This window comes from Cenococcum geophilum (genome assembly GCF_001692895.1).
Source record: "Cenococcum geophilum 1.58 unplaced genomic scaffold K441scaffold_68, whole genome shotgun sequence".
NCBI lineage: Eukaryota > Fungi > Ascomycota > Dothideomycetes > Gloniales > Gloniaceae > Cenococcum > Cenococcum geophilum.
This window is the reverse complement of record NW_027137626.1, coordinates 424,059-448,180: the sequence shown is the minus strand read 5'-3', so window position 1 is coordinate 448,180 and position 24,122 is coordinate 424,059. Positions and strand designations below refer to the sequence as shown.

The 24,122-nt window shown below is 35.2% G+C and overlaps 2 protein-coding genes across 2 annotated transcripts; both read left to right on the top strand.

The window, feature by feature from the left end:
- The first annotated feature begins 19,757 nt into the window (after nucleotides 1-19,757).
- On the top strand, nucleotides 19,758-20,220 carry K441DRAFT_312758 (uncharacterized protein). Its single transcript, XM_067641113.1, has one exon. It carries the CDS (start codon nucleotides 19,807-19,809, stop codon nucleotides 20,134-20,136), a length of 330 nt encoding a protein of 109 aa, XP_067497910.1. The 5' UTR covers nucleotides 19,758-19,806; the 3' UTR covers nucleotides 20,137-20,220.
- On the top strand, nucleotides 19,956-23,210 carry K441DRAFT_646821 (potassium transporter). Its single transcript, XM_067646831.1, has 6 exons — nucleotides 19,956-20,546; nucleotides 20,595-20,855; nucleotides 20,909-21,673; nucleotides 21,723-21,869; nucleotides 21,922-21,947; nucleotides 22,000-23,210. The coding sequence occupies exons 1-6, from the start codon at nucleotides 20,304-20,306 to the stop codon at nucleotides 23,006-23,008; spliced, it is 2,451 nt and encodes an 816-aa protein (XP_067497909.1). The 5' UTR covers nucleotides 19,956-20,303; the 3' UTR covers nucleotides 23,009-23,210.
- The last annotated feature ends 912 nt before the right edge of the window (nucleotides 23,211-24,122 follow it).

Here is a 24,122-nt window from a genome sequence, read left to right as displayed (position 1 = left end):
GCCGGAGAAAAAGCTTAGTGTATAACGCTTTAATAGTTTTAGAAGCTGTTATATAAATGCTAGAGTTAGGTACCTTACTAACGGTAATTCCATAAATACTCTCTAGATACTGTCTTATATTTATTATACTTTAAGCCGTATATTTTAGACAATATTTATACTAAATCTATTTTTATTCTAGCTTTTCTAATCTTTTTTCCGGCGTTAGTGTATAATAATGCTTATAGATTAGAGAGGTCTTCCATAACTTTTTTGTTAAAGGAATTAAGTCTGTAGTTTCCTTATTGGTATTAAAAGTAAGAGATAATCCAAAATCCTTAATTTCTTAAATTCTAGAAGATATATTGTACGATATTATATAGATAAAAGGTAACCTTAGGTGGCGGTAAAATTTTTTGGTATGCTAAGAAATATTGCGATATTATCCGAATATTGGCAATATTGGCAATACCGATATTTTATTGGTTCGTATTGGATAAGATTTTATTGGTGCCAGCACTGTTTTGAAACTGGTGTTCGCGCACAGACCGCGTACTCGTTGGACGCTGCCGTGCTAAGGGATAACCTCATTTTCTTTATAGATCAATCTGCACACGAGTTCTTTTAACACGTATGTCGGAGGGTCCTAATCCGAATCGAAATATCTAGATATCTCATTTTAAGACCAAATATAGCTCAAATCTGTTTATTCCTAGGCAGTGATCTTTTGGACTGGGTTAATTCTAGAGCTCCGTGGTGGAGCCATAATTAGATTGGGGTAGATCTTATCAATTTAATTGATTGAATAGAGTGGATTCGAGGCCGTAGATCTTGGAGCTCCAAATCGAACCTAATAAGGAAATATCTAGTCTTAATAAGGAAAAACGTACGTGTATATATCACGTGTAATAAGATAAGAACCTTTATGCTAGCAGTGGGGTTTTTAATAAGCGAAATTCCAGCCAATAAAATATTGGCATTTGTCAATATTTGCAGTGTTAATATTAAATATTGGCAATAATTTAAATAAAATTATTATAATAGAATATACTTATCTTAAAAATAAATATTATATAAATAATTGGCATAGATTGGCGGTTTTATAATATAATTATATCACTTTATATAGTAAGAATTTATATACTTTTTATATATATACGCCTTATAAGCCAATCTAGAGGCTCTATACTATATAGAGCTCAGTATTAAAGTCTTAAGTTAGTACGGCTGCTTAGCAGCAAGGGTACTAGCGCCTTATTAATGCTTAGATATTGCGGTAAATAGCAGCAATATAGCTAGGAAGCCTATAATATTTAATATAGTTAATTAAAAAGCTTTAATATTATCGCCGTCTGTTTAATTATTTAATTATTAATAAATATTATCCTTATACCACCTAAAAAATATTACACTCTAAAGCCTCTAAAGCCTCTAAAAGCACCTTAAGCCTAAGAGTCCTATTTATAATCCTTTTAAGCGACATAGTATATATATAATAGCTTATTAGCAGTAGCTACGCAGGAGGTAGTAGTGCTAATTAAGGGTATTAAAGAGGCTAGGCTAAGTAGCTAGATAAAGGATATTAAAGATAAATTAGGAGCCGTTTTTAAGGCTTATAGTAAAACTACTAAGGATAAAGCAGATAAGGTAGATAAGACCAAACTACTAAAGCTATTAGCTAAAGAAGTTATAAGAATAGGCCTTTTTATTATTCCTACTTTATAGGAGCTTATAGCTACTATTCCTAAACTAGACCTTAAAGTTATTAACCTTCTAAATAAGTTAATATTTACCGCTCGGCGTGCTAGTAAGCCTATTAGTGGTATTAACGCAAATATTAAATCTAATAACCCTTTTAAAGAGGATAAGGATAGTAAGCGCTTTACTTACTATATACTAGTAGATTAAATTAGTATAGAGTCTAGTAGGTATAGATCTAAATAGGACCTACTAATTTAAGTATTTCTATTATTCTTTAGCATTAGTATATTTAAGAAGCTTATAATTAATATAAACCTATATATAGCCTCTTAAAATATTAGCGGATATTACTAATTAGGATAATATATAGGTAAATAATTATAGGCGTAAAAGGAGACCTCTACTAGCGAATTAATAATTTAGGTAGGGCTTATTATTTATATAGGCGTCTTTAAAGGCACTTAGGTATAAGATCTTTAGGCTATAAATCCTAAATATCCTAGACATTTAATTAGCTTATTTATAGGCCAAAAAGATAGAAGTAACTTAAGCGCTTTTTCTATATCTTACTACCTCTACTAGAGGGCGTTAAATATTAGGTCTTTAAGAAAATTAAGCCATTAATAACTTCTTTAGGCAAGGCGTTTAGAAAGTATATTATACCTAAATCTATAGTTAGCTTTAATAAAATAATAGTAAGGTTTACTAGATAATTTATAGCTATAATTAAATTACCTAGTAAGCCAGTACTTAAGGGCTTTAAAATAATAAGCCTTTATTAATATAGATATTACTATAGCTTTATATTTACCTTACCTAGCTACTTTTTTAGGCTTCCTTTTTAAACAGATTATTAAGATATTATTCTCTTAAATACCTTTAAGTACGTCCTTTACCTTACCTAATAGTTTCCTCTTTAGGCTCGCCAATTTTGCCTATTTTTAGATAACTACTTTATAAATATTCTGTTACTTTAGGCACTTTAATAGCTTAAAATTACTACAGCTAGTACGGCTTAATTAAACTTAAAGGACTATCTAGAGGTATATAAAAGGGCTGATAAAAGAAAGGAAAGGCTATTGTTTAATTTTATTATAGGAGTAGTTATTAGCGTAGTTAATTTAGTGCTTTTAATTATATAATAGGATAAGAATTTAATACAGTTTTTAATAATAGCTGACTTATATAGTATTAAAGACGTTAATAAAGTTAATTAGCGTTAGTTGCAGGTATATAATTTCTTCCTTAAGAAGCTAGTAGCTAATATTTAGGGCGATAATTTAATTAAGAAGTTAACGCTTCTTAGGCTCTCTATTAACTACAATAACTAAATAGGCGGCGTTAATATTTACAATTAGCTTTAAAGCTATTATACTACCTAAATTACTACTATATATACCTAGCTACTATTACAGACCTTATATCGGCAGTAGTAGCACTACTAAGAAGAGATATAAACGGACTAGTAGAGGAAATATAGGAGGTGCTAGAGCTAGTTAAACTATAGGATAATGGGTAGCTAAGTTATATAGCTAGTTATGTTATAAGTTCGGAATATAGAAATATAGAAACGTGGGAACGCGATATACTGACGTACTAACGTATTAACGTACTTAGTATATTTCTTAGGCGTAGTATTATATATTTAAAGGACTATAGTCCCTACCTAGATAGTTCTCTTCTTTGTAGTAAACCTTAAAATATAATTAGAGTTAATCTATTAGGCAACTACTCTACTAGTTATTATTACGTTTTAACTTCTTATTTACCTATATACTTAGCCCATTAATAAGTCTGCTATAGTATTTCCTATAAGGCTTTATTATATATTTACTACTAAGATTACGGTATTAATAAAGTTAAATAATATACTACTAAAAGTAGTAGTTATAACGGCGTCTATAGCAGCAACTACCTTAAGATTAAATAATAACACTAGTATAGTAGATACTAACTCACAGCTAGTCATAGTTGGACAATTATAGGCAGTAGTTAATTAATTAACGGATAATAATTGTTCGTACTAATTTAATAGCATGAGTGAGTCGTATCCCGGGGCACGAAATATGTATAATATTATATGCTCTTTAGGATAGTAGTAACTGTTAATTCTATTAAGGTAGACTACGTGGTCTATATACTAACGCACCTCCCCCTAATTAGTTAGTGCTTCGTAAGTGCACCAGACGCGTAAGTAAGTGGTTAGTGCACCGACGCGTAAACGCGTACTTAGTGTACTAAACGCGTAAGCACGCGGTTAGTATAACAGGTGCTATAATTATATACTAGCGGTACTTAAAGAATAAAACCACCTATATATAGCCTCTGTAATTGCTTTAATAGAACCGCAAAATATAGAAGAAATATATAAGAAATAGAACTATAAGGTGCAAAGGGAGTACATAGGAAACCCCCCTAATGTGCCCTCTGGGCTGCCTCTAAATGGTGCTCTAAACTGGCTGTAAGTTAAACCTTAAGGGCCGCTAAGGCGCTAGTGCTAAGCGAGCTAATAGCGATTTTCTATCCCGGGGATGGAAAATTGTAATTGGTTAATTTGACTACCGTGGCAGAATATAGCAGAATTCGGCAGGTTACGTAAGTCCACTAAGTTCCACCGCAGCTTTTCCACCATTTTCTACCTGTACCGTAACATAGGCAGTCTATAGTAATTTAGGGTAATCTACCTATGCCAATTATCTAATAGCTTACGGTCTATAGAACGGACCGTATAATAAGCTGTATAGCCTTCTAATAGGCCATAAATATACCATAGGTGCTCCGTTAATCCCGTTTTACCCATTCTATAACTTCTAGGTTAAGCCTATTTATATTAATTAGGGTTTTAAGGGCTTAATACAGCTTTGCCTTAGTTATAGCGTTTACTAGGTTATTTTTACTACTAATCTATTTAACCTCCGTAATCTCGCGTTGTTTATAGGCTTAATATAAGCATATTAGGTCGACTATAAGCCTCTTCTCTTATATTATACCTAGCTTAACTAAGCAGTTATAGAGGGACTTTAAATTAGTGTATAAGACTAGGGGTAACTACTCTAATTATAGAATCTTCTAGACTATTAATTTGATTACGGCTACTATATTAAAGCTATAGGCTAGTGTATATAGTTTAAAAGCTAGTACACTTTAGGTTACTTATTTGCACTTAATTAAAGACTAATATAGTATATTTACGTCCTAATTACAGTCTGTAAGTATAATTATAAAGCCAATTTGTAATAATAGGTCTTTATTATTAGCAAAGGAGGCGTTTATAAATACTAGTAGGCTAAGGGAGTTTAGGTCTAGTGGTATAAAAGTGAGTCCCCTTACTGTATTATTAATTTGCCACTAAATACGCTTATTAAGCTGCTTAATATTTTTCTTTTATAGATCTACTACCTAGGCCACAAAGGACAAATTATAGGCAGATTTAGGTTAATAGACAGTGGTAATATAGGCGCCTCTTACGCGCTGGGCAATGTATTAGTCCTTTATATTTACGGTTTTACAAATCTCTCCGCAGGAGCTAGTGAGGTCTATAGGCTTCGCTGTAACAGGCTTTAGATTTTAGGCTTAGCGTTTCTAAGTCAGCTTAATTAGGTTGCCCTTTTAGGTAATTAGGCCTCTATTAAACTTAATTAGATTCTGCTTAGTTAACTGCTTTTACAGCTTTATTAAGAACTTAGCCTTTTATAGTTTAGTTTCTTTAGCGTCTATAAAGGTCTAGTCTGCTAAGAATAGGGTATTATCTATTTAGAGTTTAATAATACTAAGGCTGTTTAATTGGGTGTATAGGAGGTAGGGGTTATAGGTTAACTGTTCCGTTTTAAGTTTACTAACGTAGTGCTAGTAATACATCTTAAACTAGTAGTTTCTAGCTTCCGGTACTTTATAGAGAGGTTTTATAACTTATAAAATTGTTTTTAGTTATAGGTTAAGCTTACGGGGTGGTTATATAAAGATGTCTTTGCTTAGGTAGGTATTAGACTACATATAGGCTTGCGAGATATCCTGTAGGTAAAGGGCTACGGGTTTACTTTACTATAGTCCGGGCGTAAGTGTAAGTATAATTCGTTAGCTGACTTATTAAATTATAGGCTATTACGTAAGGACTAAGCCCTTCCCTTAGTCATTATAGGCTTATATAATAAGCCTTAATTTTTTAAAGGCTTTGTTAGTACTAGGGTGCTTAATTTTATTAATAAAGCGTAAGTTAAATATATGGGCGCCTTACGGGACGTCTTTCTCCGTTATAACCGTAAAGATACCCTTTTTAAGTAGTCCGTTAATCTCTTTATGTTGTAAGTCCGTAAAAGGGGTTTCCTATATTAGAACTAATATATCCATAGGCGGAGATTGCCTTATAGATATTTTTGCGGAGGTTAGGTAATTCTCTGTTATAGTATTCTTAGTTATAGGGTACTTTTAGGGGCGTCCTTAACCACGCTTTATAGCAGGTTTAGTAGGTTTAGTAGGTTCCTAGGGGACTTCTAGAGTAGGCAGGGGTGCTTCTGTTTTGTTTAATTTGGCGGTTGCTTTTAGTTTATCTAGCTTAATGTTATAGGTGTTTTTAGGCCAAAAGTAGGGTTTTACGGACGTGCTCCTAAAGTTAGTTGGGCCGCTAGAAAGTTATATATAGCACGTTTTATTTTATATAGCTAGTAAACAGTAGGGTCCGGTCTACTTACCGCTTTTACGCTATATAAGGACTTTAGAGTTAAGCGGGAGGTTATATACTAAGGTCGTGTTAGGTCCGTTGCAGTAGTATAGGGCGTTATTAATAGTTTGTTTAGCCTATAGCTTAACTATCTTAGCTATTACCTTCCGTATTATAGCTGTTCATTTTATAATAGACGGGGTAGGAGGGTCTAGATTACTTATTTTTAGGTAGGCTCCGTAGACTAAGAGGGTAGGTACTAGTCCGTCTAGGCTAGTAGTGTTATTAACGGCTTTTACGGCTATCTATAGAGCTAGCTCCTTTTAGATATCCTTATATTCGTCCGTAATAATCTAGTAAGCTCTCCGTAGAGCTAGGTAAGCTTATTTAATAAGCCTAACGGACTAATACGCCTTAACTGGAACTGCTTTTGTTAATATAGCTATAGCCGTAGTATACTACTAGAATTCCTTGCTAATAAAGTTCTTACCGGCATTATAGGTAATATACTTAGGAGGTCTAACGTACGTATTAATCCAGTAGGTCCGTAGAATATCCTAAGTATACTTTACGGATATATTTTGTAACTAATAGGCGGCTTAATAACGGGTTGCCTTATTAAATATATATAGTACTAGGCTACCGTTAATATATATAATATTTATGTATACTAAGTAGTTAAAGTTAGAATCCTTATAAAGGGTAAACTTAAATTAGCCTAGGGAACGTCCGTATTTCTGGCAAAAGGAGCAGTATTTAGTTAGGTGGTTAATTACCTTCCTATTAATATTGTTGTGTCCAGAGCGTTTAAGGACTCTATATAGCTTTTTGGCTAATAAGTAGCCAAAACGGCGGTATAGGCGGTAGATTTTAGTACTAGTAAGGTAGTACGGGTTATAGTCAAAAGATTCCTAAATATAGGTTTATAAAGTCTCTCCCTATATAAGGAACGGGTGTCTAAATTATCGTATAATTGGTAGGGTAATATGCTTACTTCCTAGGGCAGTTGCGGGGCCAATTAAGGTATTTATAATATTATTATAGTATATCTATAATCTATCTATATCCGCAAGGCAGAGTAAAAAAGGGGTATCTACTTTTACTACGTGGAAGTCAACTAGGCTAATTAGAGTCTTAACTATAACTAATCTAATTAATGCGGTTAAGCCGATGCCAAACTAGACGTTTACGGCCCCAGTTTACGTAGTATCGATATCCATATTATTATTAGTGGTGGCCTTATATATAAGGTATTATCCGTAGCCTATAGTAGACTTCTTAGAGGTACCTATGTTAATTATAACGCCGTAGAATTCCTTAGGGGTATAGCGTTCCGTAGTAATATATGCAAATAGGTCCTATTTATAGTTTATAACGTCCGTAACGGGTCTAGCGGGTATACTTATAGATTAGTTTTTAGGTGTAATTAAGTGTATAAATAAGCGGTCGGCTAATACGGTTATAATATTAAAGGCTTAGCTATCTGTAAAAGGTCCAAAAGTGGTTAAGAACGTCTTTAAGGTCTCCTATTCCTGGGCGTCTAAGTTAAAGTTAATTATAAGGGCTTCCATTAACTTATTAAAAGACTCCTCTACTTCCTTTCCTTCGTACTTTAAGATAAACTAGTTAATCCGTTTATTAAATCTCTTCTTAGACCTATTACGTTCTTTCTAGGTATGCCTTATAGACTAACATCCTTCCTTACTACACACGAAGCATTTCTGGCTTATTTATCTGCGGGGGTATGCTTTTGTACGGGAGTTGCTATAGGGGTTATAGGTAGGACTTAGTCGGTATGGGTACTGCTAGCGGTAACGGCGGTCCGTAAAGTAGACGTCTGTGTCTATTTACGGATATTAAATATCTATAATAAAGGCTTAAGTGCTGCCTAGTGGGTTTAAGACTTTATACGTTATAATAGAGGAGCGTAGGTCGTTAATAAGGCCAGCTAAGGTATCTATAGGCTTATAGCAGGCGTACTTATAGGGCTCTACTTCCTGGTAGGCCATAATAAGTTTATTATATAGGAAGTTGTCTGTTTAAAGCTTAGTATTAAGGCCGTGCTATAGGTGCCGGAGGTCTTTAATAAGAATTTATAGGCACTCCGTAGTCAATTTTTTAGTGTTTTTATTAATTACGGTCCGTAGCTTGGTCGCATTCTATTGGGTAAGGATATTATGCTTATATTCCGGTCCTTTAAAGTAGTTGCGTATAGCTTTTGCATAGCTTATTAAAGGGAACACTAAGGGGGTTGCTCTTAAGGTTAATGTAGTAGTGGTTAAGTGCTAGGCCGCGTAGTATAGTAGAGTAGGCTTAGCTAAACTCTTATTTAGGAATATTAGCCTTCTGGCAAAGGTCCGTAAAGATAGTTAGTTTAAAGTTAAAGTTATCGTTTTTACCGCTATACTTAGATTCGTTAGTATAGAGCTTAGCTAGGTTAGCTAGTTCCTTACCGTAGGTTTTTACTTAGGTAGTTTACAGATCTATAACTTAAATAACAGAAGGGGTTTAATCCGTAATTTAATTTATAGGGTCCATAATTTGGGTTATAGGGGTATTACGGTCCGTAACTTAAGTACTAGGTATACTTTGGCTTATAAGATTAATTCCAAAACTGCTTAGGTTTATAGGACAAATTTAGTTAAGTGGGTTAGGTGTAAGGCTAGCGACCCCGTTAAGTTTAGAAGAAGTAAAGAGTTCTTTAGTAGCTTTAACCTAGTCTAGAATTTCCTCTTTAGTCTATTCTATTTAGTCTTTCTTATATATTATATTATACAAAGACTATATAACAGTAACTTATTTATCCCTTTTAACCTATATACCTTAGTAATATAAAAGGGTTTATAGGTTACGGATAGTAGTAGGGTTATAGGCCTTAAAAATAGCTTCTATAAAGTCCGTAAAGTCTTCCTAGTATTATTTTTATAAGTCGTCGTTTATAAGCTTAAAGTATTCGTACTTAATAGTTTTAAATTTAATATAGTTATTAACATTAGTTATAGACATAAGGTCGACTCCCTGCCTTTACTTTTCTTAACCTTTATCGACTTGCTTACTTAGGTCTACTATACTATATAGTATAGTGTAGGACGTAGCGGGCGGGGAAGGTCTTGTGGTAGGCCGTAAAAGTAATTAACGGGTCCGTAACGGTTTATAGGAGGGTAAGGGGTCTCTATAAGGGGTCTAAAAAGAGGTTAGGGGAGGTATAGTAGGAATAGGGGTTTAAGGTTTAAGGGTAGGGGTTCTATACGGGTCTGTATTTACGTCTATTATACTTCTAGTAAACCGTACTAAGACTTAAATAAGTATATAGGATTGGTAATAGGTCTGTAATCCCCGACTTCCGACCTTCTAGTAGGTTGTACTAGGAGTCTAAACGGGTGGTTGCTGTTAAGTATCGCTTGGGGGGAGGTGTTAAGTAATTGCTAATCTGTGCGCGCTTACTAATTTAATAGCACGAGTAAGTTGTATCCCGGGGCATAAAATACGTATAGTATCGTATGCTCTTTGGGATAGTGGTGACTGTCGATTCTATTAAGGTAGACTACGTAGTCTATATACTAACGCACCTCCCCCTAATTAGTTAGTGCTTCGTAAGTGCACCAGACGCGTAAGCGAGTAGTTGGTGCACTGACGCGTAAACGCGTACTTGGTGTACCGAACGCGTAAGCACGCGGTTGGTACAACAGGTGCTGTAATTATACAATAATAGAATACTTAAAGAAAGGATTAATGGGATTAGAGTAGCTAAGATTAAGCTACTATCTATTAAGCGATTCTTAGGGAAGAAGTTAAAACTTAAAGGATTTCTTATATAAATGCACTTTAAGGTTATACAGGAGGAAGTAAAGCTAGTAACAGCTATAGACTAAATAGCCTACGTAGGGTTATTCCTAATAGGAAGGGCACTTAAGTAGTTTAAGCCTTATATTATAGAGATATAGGAAAACGGTATGGTAACTACTAACTAAGAAGTACGATATATATTTGCTAGTTAAAATAGGTTTATAAAATACCTAACGCAAATATTTAGAGACTTAGAGGCGACCACTACAGCAGAAAGAAAGCTTTAAAATTTAGTATAGCAAACCTTAGCAATTAAGTATATAATATAATTTTAGATATTAGTAACGTAGGTTAAATAGAATAATAAGGCGCTTATAGTATAGTATAAGCAGGGACTTAAAGTAAAAGTCTAAAACGCGATTATCTTAATATAGGACGTAGATACCCTTAGGGAACTAATTAACTAAGTAATTAAGATTAATAATAAGATATACTAGAGGGAATAGATTAAGAAGGGTTAGAATAGAGTTCTATAGTTGTATAAGGCGTAGAGTACACAATAGCAGAGTTAAAGCTAGAAACTATAGTATAGCGCAAAGCTAATGGACCTAAGCAGTACTAGGGCCATTTCGCTAGAAACTATAAAGATAGTTAAAGTAACTATGCGGTAAAGGGAACTAGACTAGTAGACGACATATATATATAAAGGGACGATAGTATACTATAAGGAATTAAAGAGTGTTTAATCTAAAGTTTTATATTTTATTATAATAATGTATATTAAATTTATAAAGACGCTAAATATAGCGTAAGCTATTGGCTATAGGAGCTAAAATTATTAGAGTTTAGAGGAACTAATAAACTATCTTATAAACTAGATATTAAAGATAACAAGTTTAATATTAGCGAAATATTTAGTAATAATAAGGTAGTAAAGGCAGCTTACTAGAAGTATATAGACCTTAAAGATATTATAATAGAAGTAGAGACTAAAATCTTTATAGAACAAAAATTAGTAATAGAAATTATAACACTATTAGATATGGCATCTATCGCTTTATAAGATGGAAGGAGAAATATCTAATAGGGAGAATTAAGCAAGTAGATAACTACTAGTGCTAACTTACTACTTAATAAAGGTAAAAGGCTATAGACTTAAGATTCTTAAGACAAGATAAGATAAGCTTAAGGACCTATAATAAATAACAACTAATAAAGTAGAGTAGTAGCTTAGTTTAAAGATATATAAATAAGCTTAGGATAGAGCTTCCTATAAGTATAAAACTCTTAAAGTAAGATAAGTAAGATTTAAGTCTTTTAGGACGAGATAAGAACACTATAAAAGCCTAGTTAGACTAAGGCTAGAGAATAGCTTAAGAAAGAAGTAAGCCTAGAATTAAGAATCGTATAGGACTAAGATTTTAAGACATAAATAAGGACCATTAAGGAGATTAATAATAATAAGATTAAGAAGTAAAGAGACTTTAAGGATCTACTTATAAGACAAAATACTACTAACTTCCTAGGTTGTTAGTGCAGGTGGCGTAATATAGGTAGTTTAAGGGCGGTATAGTATACGGACCTATTGCGGATTAAGCTATATATCTTTCTTAAAGGCCTAGTCCCTATATATAGCGTCGGCCTAATAAATAGTATTTATCTAGGGCCGTATAAGGTTCTTTATTATAATGCTAATTTCTTTAATAAAGGAAGGGGTTAGGGGTAGGGTTATAGGCTAGATAAGACGTCTATTCTGTATATCTAGTATAACTAACTACCGGTACTATGCCAAAACACCTATATATCACCTACGTATCGACTGCGTATAGCCTACGTATCACTTACATATTACACTGTTTTAGTTACATAGTAGTCTCCCCTTTCATCTTATTACCAACACCTTCCTTATATATTTATATCACTTAATTTCCATAAATTTACAATTAAGTCGTTCTTATAATTCTTCTATACTACAAAGCTTACAGTTATAAGCCTAAATCGCACTACCTACTGACCAATTAACCGGATTAATCTACCTATCGCACAATCTATTAAGCAGTCAATTTGCTACCTTATTTAAGAAGTCACTACTTCTACTACCTTTATAAGTGTCTTAAGCTTCTTTATCTACTAAACAAACGGACAATTAACCTTAAACGACGACTGTACCTAACCAACGAACGAACCGTCTAATTAAATTAAAAGTTCAGAACGTTAAAATAAGGTTTTTGCTAAGCCACTAATTGGACCCTACCTAACCTATTAAAATCCTAAAATAATAACCATAAACGAATTAAAAGTTAACCTTATCCTTAACTAGCCATCTAATTGGATTTAGTAGTTCTTTATTATCCAAGATATAGCTAAAACTAATAAGGTATAGCAGTACGTTAACCTATCTAAGAAGAAAGATAATCTTCTAACCCTAGAACTACTAAAACGACCTATACTAGCGAACGTCCTACCTACTGCTATATTAATAGCTTAGCTAGACTAATACCAGCTTACGGCCTATAATTAGCTCTACGCGTATACTAGAAGCAAAAACAGGCTATAAACAATATTAGTAACTACATTATTCGCACTATATTAGTAGTCTACCTTCCACTTATTAATGGCCTTAACATAGTATACGAACGGCTTTAGGCATTAAAAACCGCACTACCTCCTACTATATTAGGTTAAAAGTATAACATCCTAAATTAATATACAGCACTAAAGGTCTACAATAAGAAGCAAAGTATTAAAAAATGGCTAAATAGTTAGCAAAACGTCTATAAGCTTATAGAGCAATTAAAGCTACCGAATATATAGGGATTTAGGCCATACTATAACTTCATTTAAGCAATTAAGCCTATCTCTTCTAGCTATATAGGAGTACTAGAAGTAGATCTTATTTATAAAGAACGGAAGAATAAACCTACCCTATCTATTATTGATCTATTTAAGGAGCACTACTATATATAGTAGGCATCCTCTACCCCTACTAATAGCTCCGCATTTATAACCCTATAAGGCAATTTAAATTCTAATTTAGATTTTAACGGCAATTCTAATTCTAATTCCAATTCTAAGTGGAATAAGATATGCGTATACGGCCTCATACATTAATTCGGCGACTGCTACTATATTACTAAGCATAAGCGCCCTTAGGGATAGAAGCCAAACCTAGACGTCCAGAAGAAAGTAAAAGAAAAGATCTTATCTATACCTTAGATTAAACGTATCGTTAACTTTATTTAAAAAAGAGAATAGAAGAATAATTAAAAGAACACAGAATCTATAATTAATTTTAATTCTAAAACCCTACCTTCTAAAATACCGACTAGCTATACTGCCATATTTAGTACTAGTTAAATTTTATTCAAACTCCAGAATACTTAGATACTTAACCCTAGCGCAGATATATACGTCTGCAATAATAAAGAAGACTTTACCTTCTTATACCTAGTAGCAAAAGACGACTACCTAATTACTGGCGGAAATTTTAAAAAGATTTAAGCTTACGGAATAGTAACTATTACTATTAATATACCTACTGGGAGCTTAAAGATAAAGCTATCCTATATAGCATTAGTACCTACTATATTTACAAATATTATAGCACTCTTAAGAGCTACTAATAACGATATCCATTTTAACTTAGGACGAAACTTACTATACAGTCTAGCAACTAGCAAAATAGTATACTATATGAAATAACTAGGGGGCCACTGGGCGCTAATGCATAAAACGCCCATAGATACCCTAGATTTAATAATTTAATTAACCTTCTTAATAAGAAGATATTAACTAAGTAAAATAGCCTATAAACTAGTTGGAGCTATAGCTATAAAATGGTACAAAATACTTAGCTATATAGGACCTAACGCTATTAAGCAGCTTCCTAAGCACATTAATAGCGCAGAGCTTAAAGAGCTAATTAATAAACGAGCACCGCTTAAAATTAAATATAAAGTTTACTCTTTAGCAAAACACATACAGCAGATCTCTTAAAGACGAGAACATAAATTTCTAGCTACTTAACCATTTAAGCGGCTAGCATTTAATATTATTAACCTTAAAGTACCTAGATATAACGGCAATAGATATATTATGCATTTCTATTACACGTATTCCAAATTTAACTTTATATTTACCTCTAAGAATAAGAATAAAGCTACTGTCCTACCTACCATCTAAAAGACTTATTAATTAATTAAAATACAATTCCACTAAGACGTTATCTTCTTCTAGAGTAATAATAAACGAGCTTTTAGATAAATAGAAGATACCCTATAGACGTAGTATGCAGATAAAGGCATTACCTTTAAATGCTAAGCACTATATACTAAGAAACAAAATAGCGGAGCTAAATGATCTAGACAAACCCTTATAGAACGGTCTAGGGCTATACAGCTAGAAGCTTCCTTACCCCCATCTCTAGGACTAGAGGCATTCCTTACTACTAAATACGCCCTTAATTGAACACCAAATAAGCAGCTAGGGTGGAAAACTCCGTACGAAATTGCCTATGGCAAGCCATTATTACTTACCTATATGCATATATACGGTTATAAGACCTATATACTAAATAAATAAGTTAAAAGGGGAGACAAGCTAGCTCCTTATGCATTAATTAGACACCTAGTCGGCTATAATTTAACTAATATCTACCGCATCTAAATTCCAAGCCTCCACAAAGTCATTTAAACTGGAGGCGTTATATTTAACAAGACCTCGTTCTATGACCCCAAGGGTTAGAACATCAACTACCTGCTAAGGGAAGCATTAGAGGACACCCTATAGACAATTAGTCTACTAGAGCCTCTTAACAACAAATCTAAAGACAAATCTACCCTATATATAGTTAATTAAAGATCTACCTTAAATGCAGATTAAATAACTACACTAGAATTAAACAATTCGGCAGAGCCTCCTATAAAGGATACTAAGCAGTTACTAACTCCTAGCAGAACGGTATCTCTAAATCTACTAGAAACAAACACTATACTAGGAGGACTTTAAAACAATATCTTGGATATAATTAAAATAGGTCCTACCTAGGTAAGCAGTTTAACAGAACCGTTAAATACAGCTCTATAAGCTAATGAAGTCTTAGCTAAACCTTCTACCGACCTTATCCTACCAGAAGAATAAAAAAGAATTTAACGTTAAGCGTATATGGCATTACTAGCCAATCTATCTACCCTATTTAGTTACTACGCTGGCTTTACCACAGGACTAGTAAAGGACATTAACTAAACTAGATCCTTATCTCTATATCGGGACAATCTTCCTCCTAAACTAAAGAACCTTAAAGAACTAAGAAAGCATCCTTTAACTACTAGCTTTTAAAAGGCCATAGAAAAAGAATACAATAACTTAAAACGCCGAGGGACATTTAAAATTATACTAAAAGAAGAAGTAAGTAATAAGCAGATCCTATTACTAAAATAGGTCTTTAAATATAAGCTTAATAGCAACGATTATCTTTAAAAGCTAAAAGCTTAACTATGTATCTGCGAAGACTTATAAATTACCAAAGAAGAGACTTATGCAGTAACCCTAGCTACTTAAATATTCCATGCCCTTATAGCTATAGCAGCCGCATTCAATTTAGAAATTTAATAGTATAACGCTGTAAACACATTTACAAACACTAAGCTTAGCAAACTAGTCTACTACTACTACCTAGAAAAATTTAGTCAAGATAGACATATCCTAGAGCTACTTATAGCGCTATACAGATTAAAAATATCACCGCTACTGTAGTATAAAGAGCTCACCAATACACTGGCCGAATTTGGATTAAAGCCTATCCTAGGTACCAACTGCCTATATACCAATAAACGACTTATTGTCTTCTTCTACGTAGACAATATTGCCGCTCTATTTACCAAAAAGAACCTTCTAAAACTCAAAGAATTTAAAGCTAAACTTCTACAACAATACAAAATCTGTGTACTAGGAGACCTTAAATAGTTCCTAAAAATTTAAATCAAACGGGATTAACCAAGTCAAAAGCTCTGGCTCTGCTAAGATTCCTATATTAAAAAGATAGCCAATTAATTCAATATTTAACTACTAGGAAGATTTCCTAAGTTACTACTTCCTGCCAAAGAACTGATTCCATCTGACCAGCAGATAAACCCTTAAAAAACACTAGCCTATTAGTAACGGGTTAGTTCTCTTATATACCTTACCATATTTAGAAGACCTAATATTACTAAGACGCATTCTAAGCTGGCCAAATTCCTTACTAATCTAAATTAAAAGCACCTCAATATAGCAAACTAAGCAATTACCTACTGCCTTAGAACAAAATCTACAGCTATTAAATACTCTAGTAAAGTATTTAGAGCATACATATACTTCAAAAACCCTAAAGAAGAAGACGTTACCTTTTACGGAGTATCTAATACAGTATTTACGGACCATAAGGAGACTAGACGGAGCTCTTAAGGATATCTATTTATGCTATTCAGAGGTCTAATCAATTAGAAAGCAACCCTACAGCTATCTATTACTCACTCAACTACTAAAACAGAGCTTCTCTCCCTATCTACTACCGCAGTCAAAATTATCTAGTAGCAACGATTCTTTAAGGCAATTGGCTTCAACTTAAAACGCGAATTTACCGTACTCTGTAACAATATATAGACTATATAACTCCTAAGACAGAATACACCAAAGCTTAACACCAAGCTTTAATATATTAACGTCTATTAGCACTAGCTAAGATAGGAAGTCTAAAACAAAAAGATTAATATATAATGGGTTCCTATAGACAAAATACCTGCTAACGGCCTTACCAAAATCTTACTTTATCAAAAGCACGAAGCATAGACTCAGCAGTTAAATTTGGTAGATATTTAACATCAGATTAATTAATTCTATTCGCAATATTCGCAATATCCGTTATAGTTACCCCATTCTTTTACTACTCCCAAATTGTATCTAAATTTCCTATTTTAGTATAGTTTTAACCTTCATTTTTCTATAGCTTTAACTACACTATTAAATCTAGGGGGGTGTATAACCGACTACCGGTACTATACCAAAACACCTACGTATTACCTGCGTATTAACTATATATAGCCTGTATATTACTTACATATCACACTGTTTTAGTTACGTAGTAGTCTCCCCTTTCATCTTATTACCAACACCTTCCTCATGTATTTATATCACTTGATTTCCATAGATTTACAATTAAGTCGTTCTTGCAATTCTTCTACACTGCAAAGCTTACATTTAGTTATAAGCCTAAATAGGCTAGCTATTTTCTCCCTAAAATTATATTATAGCTTCTAAGGTCCGTAATAAGGAAGGGGATATTATACTACGTTTATCCGTTAACATGGAGGTAGATCTATAAGATAGTTATAATAGGTAGCCCTATCCGTCCGTTATATCCGTAAATAAAAATTAGTTTAGGCAGTTCTTCTAGGGGTATATTTAAAAAGTTAGCCAGTTTTATAGCGTACTTTATATTAATTAAGGTAAAGGTATTTACTCCTAAGTTAGTTAAAGCGGAGGTTAAAACTTAATATTTATTGCGGAATAAAGTATAAGGGATAGTGCAGCTTCTTTTACTAACTAGCCGATCTAGATTAATACATAATATATTAATCCCTTTTAACCCTAGAGAGGAGTCTTCCTTTAAGGTTTCTCTTTTTCCAACTCTATATTATCCTCCTAAATTAATAGGACCTTATTTATCTTTACCGCTATTAGGCAGTCCTTTATAAAGTAGTCTTTTTAGCTATATAAAAAGTAAGCTCCTTAATTACTAAGCGCCTATTTATAGGGGTCGCTATATATAGGCTAAGCGTTAGCCAGGCCTATAGTAGAACTAGCTACGCTACTTACTACTAGATTTATAGTAGGCTATATAGCTAGTGCCGTAGGAGTTATAGATTGTGCTAGGGCACTATAGGCCGTTCTTAGAGTGTCTGTGATCTAATTTAAAGAGTTTCTAGCTTTATACCGCTCAGCTTATACCTTAATTTAATAAAGGCCTTAGTTAATAGCTAAGCACTAGTCCATAAGTTTCTTTAGCGTCTATATAGTAGTAAAAACTAGCAGTATAGCCCGCTGTAGGTCTAGGGTAAGCTTATTAAATAGGTTTAGTATTAAATCTTTTTAAGAAATTTAGGCCTAACTAGCTAGGTATAAAAAGCGGGTCTAAAAGGCCGAGAATATCTTTATTATTTTTATATTTAGGCTTTTATAATTAAGCCAAGCGTTTTATACTTTAAAGGGGTCCTTATAAATAAAAGATAGGTAGACAATTATCTCTTCTTTAGAGAAGAAGGGATCTACTAAGTCCTATACGTATTGCGGATGTAGGCATATCTATATATCCCCACTAGTACGGCCGAAGACGTAAGCCATTTTAGCTTAAGTAGTAGGGAAGTAGTCCGCATTAACTTTAAGCTTATTCTATAATTAAAGCTTCTAATTATTAAATATAGGGTTGGTTCCGTCTATAAGTAGTAAAGGTCCCTTAACCTTTATAGACTGCGTTAATACTAATACTATATATTAGGCTAGGGCCTTAAGTACTATAGCAAGTCTCTAGGTATCTAATAACTTATTACTAGATATAGGGGGTTCCCTAGCTTTAAGCAACTCTTAAAGGCGTTTAATTTTAATATTAGCTGCTATAAGCTTTACCTAGGAGTTTAAGTTAGTTACTATTTTACTATTAGAGGTATTTAAGGGTCCTATAACTGCTTTACTAGCTACTATACTTCTTAGTATAGTAATAGGGGTATTAGGTAATTCTGGGTAATTCCTTTAAGGGTTCTAGTCTATGCGTGTTCTTTAGGTTATATTATATATATCCTTATCCTATTCTTAGGGTTCTGTTTTATTCTTATTATTCTAGTAATATTCTTTAGGGTCTATTACTATATCCTTATCTTATTTATAGTCCGTAGATATATTTTAAGTTCCTTAAAAAGAAAAGGTAGTTAAGCTTTAGATAATATTAGCGACTTAGTTAATTAAGGCACGAGTATAACAAAAGGGACGCGCAAGCCTATACGAATGGTAGTCTATAAACGAGAATCTAAAGCTAGGGAAAGGAAAGAAGAAGAAGAGCAGCGCCGCTTAATGTTTTATAAGATCTTCGCGTCACGTGACCGCAATATGCGGCAATCTGTGGCAACTTGCCNNTGCGAAGTTCTGCCAAGTTCTGCCAAGTTCTGCCAAGTTCTGCCAAGTTCTACCAGTCAAGTTCTGCCAAGTTCTGCCAGTGCCGTAACACGTAAGGTACGTACGCTATACGTACTTAGGAAAACCCTTCCTACCTTGCATATAGACTCCTCCTTTTCCCTTAAGGATTCGTCTCTGTCTATACAATATACCCTATTATTCTATTATTAGACTCTCTATCTATATCCTTACCTTATATAGAAGTCTTTTTTTACTAGCAGTTTAATAACTCCTCTATATTAAGGGAGTCTAATATAGGTATAAAAAGTAATAAGTCTGCTTTAGAAGCTATAATATTTGATAATCTATTTATACGATATTGGGGTTAAAATTTTTTAGCGGATGCTAAGAAGATCTGCAAATATTATAAATATCGCCAATACTCGCCAATACTCGCCAATATTGATTAGTGCCAATATTGATATTGAAACCCTTACTGATGCTAGTCGTGGTACCGTGCACGAGGTGGGCCCTTCTACATGCACCTCAAGCGTCATTCAAAAAAATTCCCGCAGCTGCCTTTGAGCGTTTTGATAGCGACCCAGGCTGTCGGGTCGATAACGAGCCGGGTTTTACCCAACAATAATATCTGGGTTCTTGGAACAATATTATCATACAATGGAGTGGGCTGGGAAGAAAAGTATGTGTACGATCGTCCTTCTATAAGGGCCTCTCTGCAGCTTTCTACCATCGATATTTCTCGTATTCATTCTACCAACGAAGATACTCCAACGAAGGTATTACACGTGGAGATTTTCAGGATTTTAATTGGGCGTTCCGTCGGCATCGCCAAGCTTTGCAGAAGATAAGGAAATAATAAAGTATTGTTTAGTATCTTCGCAGGGGTCCCTTTCCCCTTCTCTTTAAAACCCACCATCAGCTTCCTTGTATTTGCTCTATCTGATATCAATTTCGGGCCAAAAATTTTGCCATTGTCGTTTCCGATTATCTCCAAACAGCCTGCGAGAGCAGGGTTATGGCAACAATCCGCATTGCCGAGACTCTCCATCCAACGAGATCCCATAGCAACCCTCCCAAAGATGGCATTGGAGGTGGTGTCTACTCTACACGCAATATTTCAAGATCTTCGTTAGAAAGGCGCAGCAGTAGAGGGCGGACCCGCTCGGTTGACCGGCGCAGTCTAAAGTCAGGCGGTGATGAAGGGATAGAAGATGAAGACTCGGGACTTCGACAAGCGGGCGACTACAAGAAGAGACAGGTATGATGTAATATGTAACACATGTACAAAATCTTCTAACATGATCAGGTCTTCAAAGGGAAGTACCTACTATGGCTTGCATATCAGTCAATTGGTGTCATTTACGGCGACATCGGAACCAGCCCTCTTTACGTCTATTCTTCAACCTTCACATCAGACCCCTCTTATGATGATCTTATAGGAGTCTTGTCAATCATCATATGGTCTCTTACTATGATGGTCACAGTGAAATACGTCCTCATCATTCTCCATGCGGACAACGAAGGGGAAGGAGGGACCTTTAGCTGTTATTCTCTGCTCTCAAGATTTGTAAGTGTATCATAGCACCGCTCAATCAGGATCAAATCCAATTCGAATTTTAGGCGAATATCACCAAGCATGATCCGCGGGAGCTATCACTTATCAAGATGGAGAGATATCTATCTGGGGACCTCCGCCGAGCTAATCGCCACCTTCGCTCTCGTATTGAAAAAAGCCGGTTTGCCAGAGGACTGCTAAAGGCCATAGGAGTTCTTGCGGTGTCCATGGTGATGTCTGATGGTGTGTTGACGCCAGCCCAGTCAGTTCTAGGGGCAGTCCAGGGCCTTCAAGTAGTTAAGCCCGACATTTCAAAGGGTACTATAGTGGGAACCACATGTGGTATCCTAATCGTTCTATTCCTGATCCAGCCGCTTGGGACGACAAAACTCGCAAGCACATTCGCTCCAATTGTTATCATCTGGCTTGCTTTCAATGCATCCTTCGGCATTTATAACCTTGTTTTGTTTGACCATTCAGTGCTTAAAGCATTTTCTCCTGGCTTCGCCTTTACGTTTATGATTCGACATAAAACTGAGGGATGGAAAATGCTTGGAGGGATCTTATTAGCATTTACCGGAGTTGAAGCTCTATTCGCAGATTTAGGAGCTTTCAGCAGGAGGGCTATCCAGCTCAGCTGGCTTTGTTATACATTTCCCTGTCTCCTTCTTGCCTACATCGGACAGGCAGCCTACATAAGCACACATCCGGGAGCATACAAGAATCCATTTTTCCACGCAGCACCACCTGGAACTCTTTATCCTGCTCTCATTGTCGCTGTCCTAGCTGCAATAGTGGCTTCTCAAGCCATGATCACGGCTACATTCCAGGTAGGACTCGTATTTGATTATCCAAACAATCATACTGATCACAATCCAGCTGCTGGCTCAGCTCATGAAGTTATCATACTTCCCTCAAATAAAAGTTGTCCATACGTCCAAAATATTCCATGGCCAGATATATGTACCCTTTCTTAACTGGCTTCTCATGATCGGAACTGTTTTAGTCGCCGCAATATACAATAATGTGAGTTTTCTGAGATACTCCGATACGGTTGAGATGTTGACCACTCTCTTAGACGGCATCCCTTGGAAATGCTTACGGGTATGGAACTTCCAGTCCTGCGCTTTGCCTCTGCTGATATGATTCCTCCCAGAGTTTGTGTTATGTTCGTCACCCTCTTCGACACGTGCATGGTATCGCTTACAGCTTTAATTGTGTGGCGCCTCAACCCACTCTTGATTCTATTCCCGTGGCTTACTATCGCATGTCTGGATGGCGTTTACTTGTCTTCTGCATTGACAAAAGTCCCTAGCGGTGCTTGGTTCACCCTAGCTCTTGCCACTGTTCTTGCTTGTCTATTTACGTTATGGAGATTTGGCAAAGAGCAACAATGGCTAGCAGAGGCTGCAGACCGCTTCCCTACCACCCATCTAGTCGGAAAATGTGAAGATGGACGGATACAGCTAACAGACAGGTTTGGTGGTCGTTCACTAAGTTTCATTGAAGGTTTTGGAATATTCTTTGATAAAGCTGGGGAGACGACACCGACCGTTTTCAGCCAATTCCTAACCAAGCTTGTTGCCACTCCCCAAGTAATGGTATTCTTTCATCTCCGGCCCATCGAGACGCCATCCGTGCCTCCAGAAAATAGGTACAACGTATCTCGACTCGCTATACCGAATTGCTATCGATTAATCATCCGGCATGGCTATATGGACGAAGTAATCTCCCCCGACCTTGGTTCACTTGTCTGTGAACAGGTTCGTGACTTCATAATCCGCCAAGGGACTGCTACCAAGCCGCTTGTCTCGATTCCAGCACAGGTCCAGCCGAACCCCTCCACCACTGCTCTACAAGACTATGACAACGAAGATTTTGTTATTGCTCAATCTCCCGCCACATCTTCCGACACGGAGAAGAAGCCTGAAGTCACAAACGAGATGATCACAGCAAGTCTGGTCAAGCTCCAGCAAGCTTATGATCACCAGGTTCTATATATTATCGGCAAGGAGCAAATGAGGATCAAGACAGGGACGGGTATCTGGCGTAGTCTCCTCCTTAGAGCTTTCCTATGGTTGAGAGACAATACTAGGACTAAGATTGCTAATTTGAAAGTAGAAGTCGATAGAGTTATAGAAGTCGGGTTTGTCAAAGAGATTTAGTTTGTTCAATCGAACAAAGCTGGAGACTTGAGTTGTTTTGGGTTTCCTTGGCAAATGGGAAATATAACTAAAATTTGATTCTGGATTGATCTTGTTCCGAAATTCTCTTAGCACGATATGCGCGGATAATCATACTAGTAGCTGCTCTATAGGTTTCCTCCGCTTCTTGCAATGAAAAAGTTCAATTCGGCTATCTCCTGCCTCCATTACCATCTTTGCAAACTCCACCGCACTTCTAGCTGCTATGGGCGGGGGACTTCGACATCTTCTGGCTCAGATTGACGCGTTTTATAGTCCCATTCGATAACAGATCTATCAACACATCTTTTTTTACACTTAAAAACTTTTTTATCAAGCGCAGGTCCGCCAATTATAATGATATGAGTAGCTTTCTATGTCTTTAGCAGCGCTCAGGTCTTGTCTCGACTCCGGTTCTGGTATATTTCTGCATTGCCCAGTGACCCAGTGATCTATTTGGCCCGGCGCCTATTTGGAGCGGCCGGCTAGTGCCTCTTTCCGTTGGCTATGGATCTGTTGATTTGACTGATGGTGTGGCTTGGATTTGATGCTCTGGAACTCTTAGAGCCCTAGATCTATACTTAATTTAGGAAGGGAGCTAAGGAGGAAGGGGCCGTAAGATATTGAAGTATACAAGGAAGCTAATTAGGTGTTTATATAATAACTTAATAACCTAAAACATAAGCATTTATATTTAGGGGCTCTACTTATATTCCTACCCTTATTATTACTTACTGTATTTTATATTAACCTTTTAAATTTCTTTAATTATAATATAGTAATTCTTTTAATTATAATTAGGTGCGTCTATATAAAGTAAGATATAGATAGGGAGTTCAATTAATAGAATAATAAGATATATTGCGAGAATAGACAAATCCTTAAGAAAAAGGAGGTGTCTGGGTGCGCGGTAAGGAAGGGGTTCCCTAGGTACGTGCAGCGCACGTACCTTATAGGCGAGTCATCTATAGGTTATCTATACCTCGTAGCTATATAGCTATCTACTCTAGTTTACCTAATACTACCCCCCTCTTTAAAAAGGATTGTCCCTAATCCTTTATATATTTAAGCCCTAATAAAACCCTATTAAAAACCT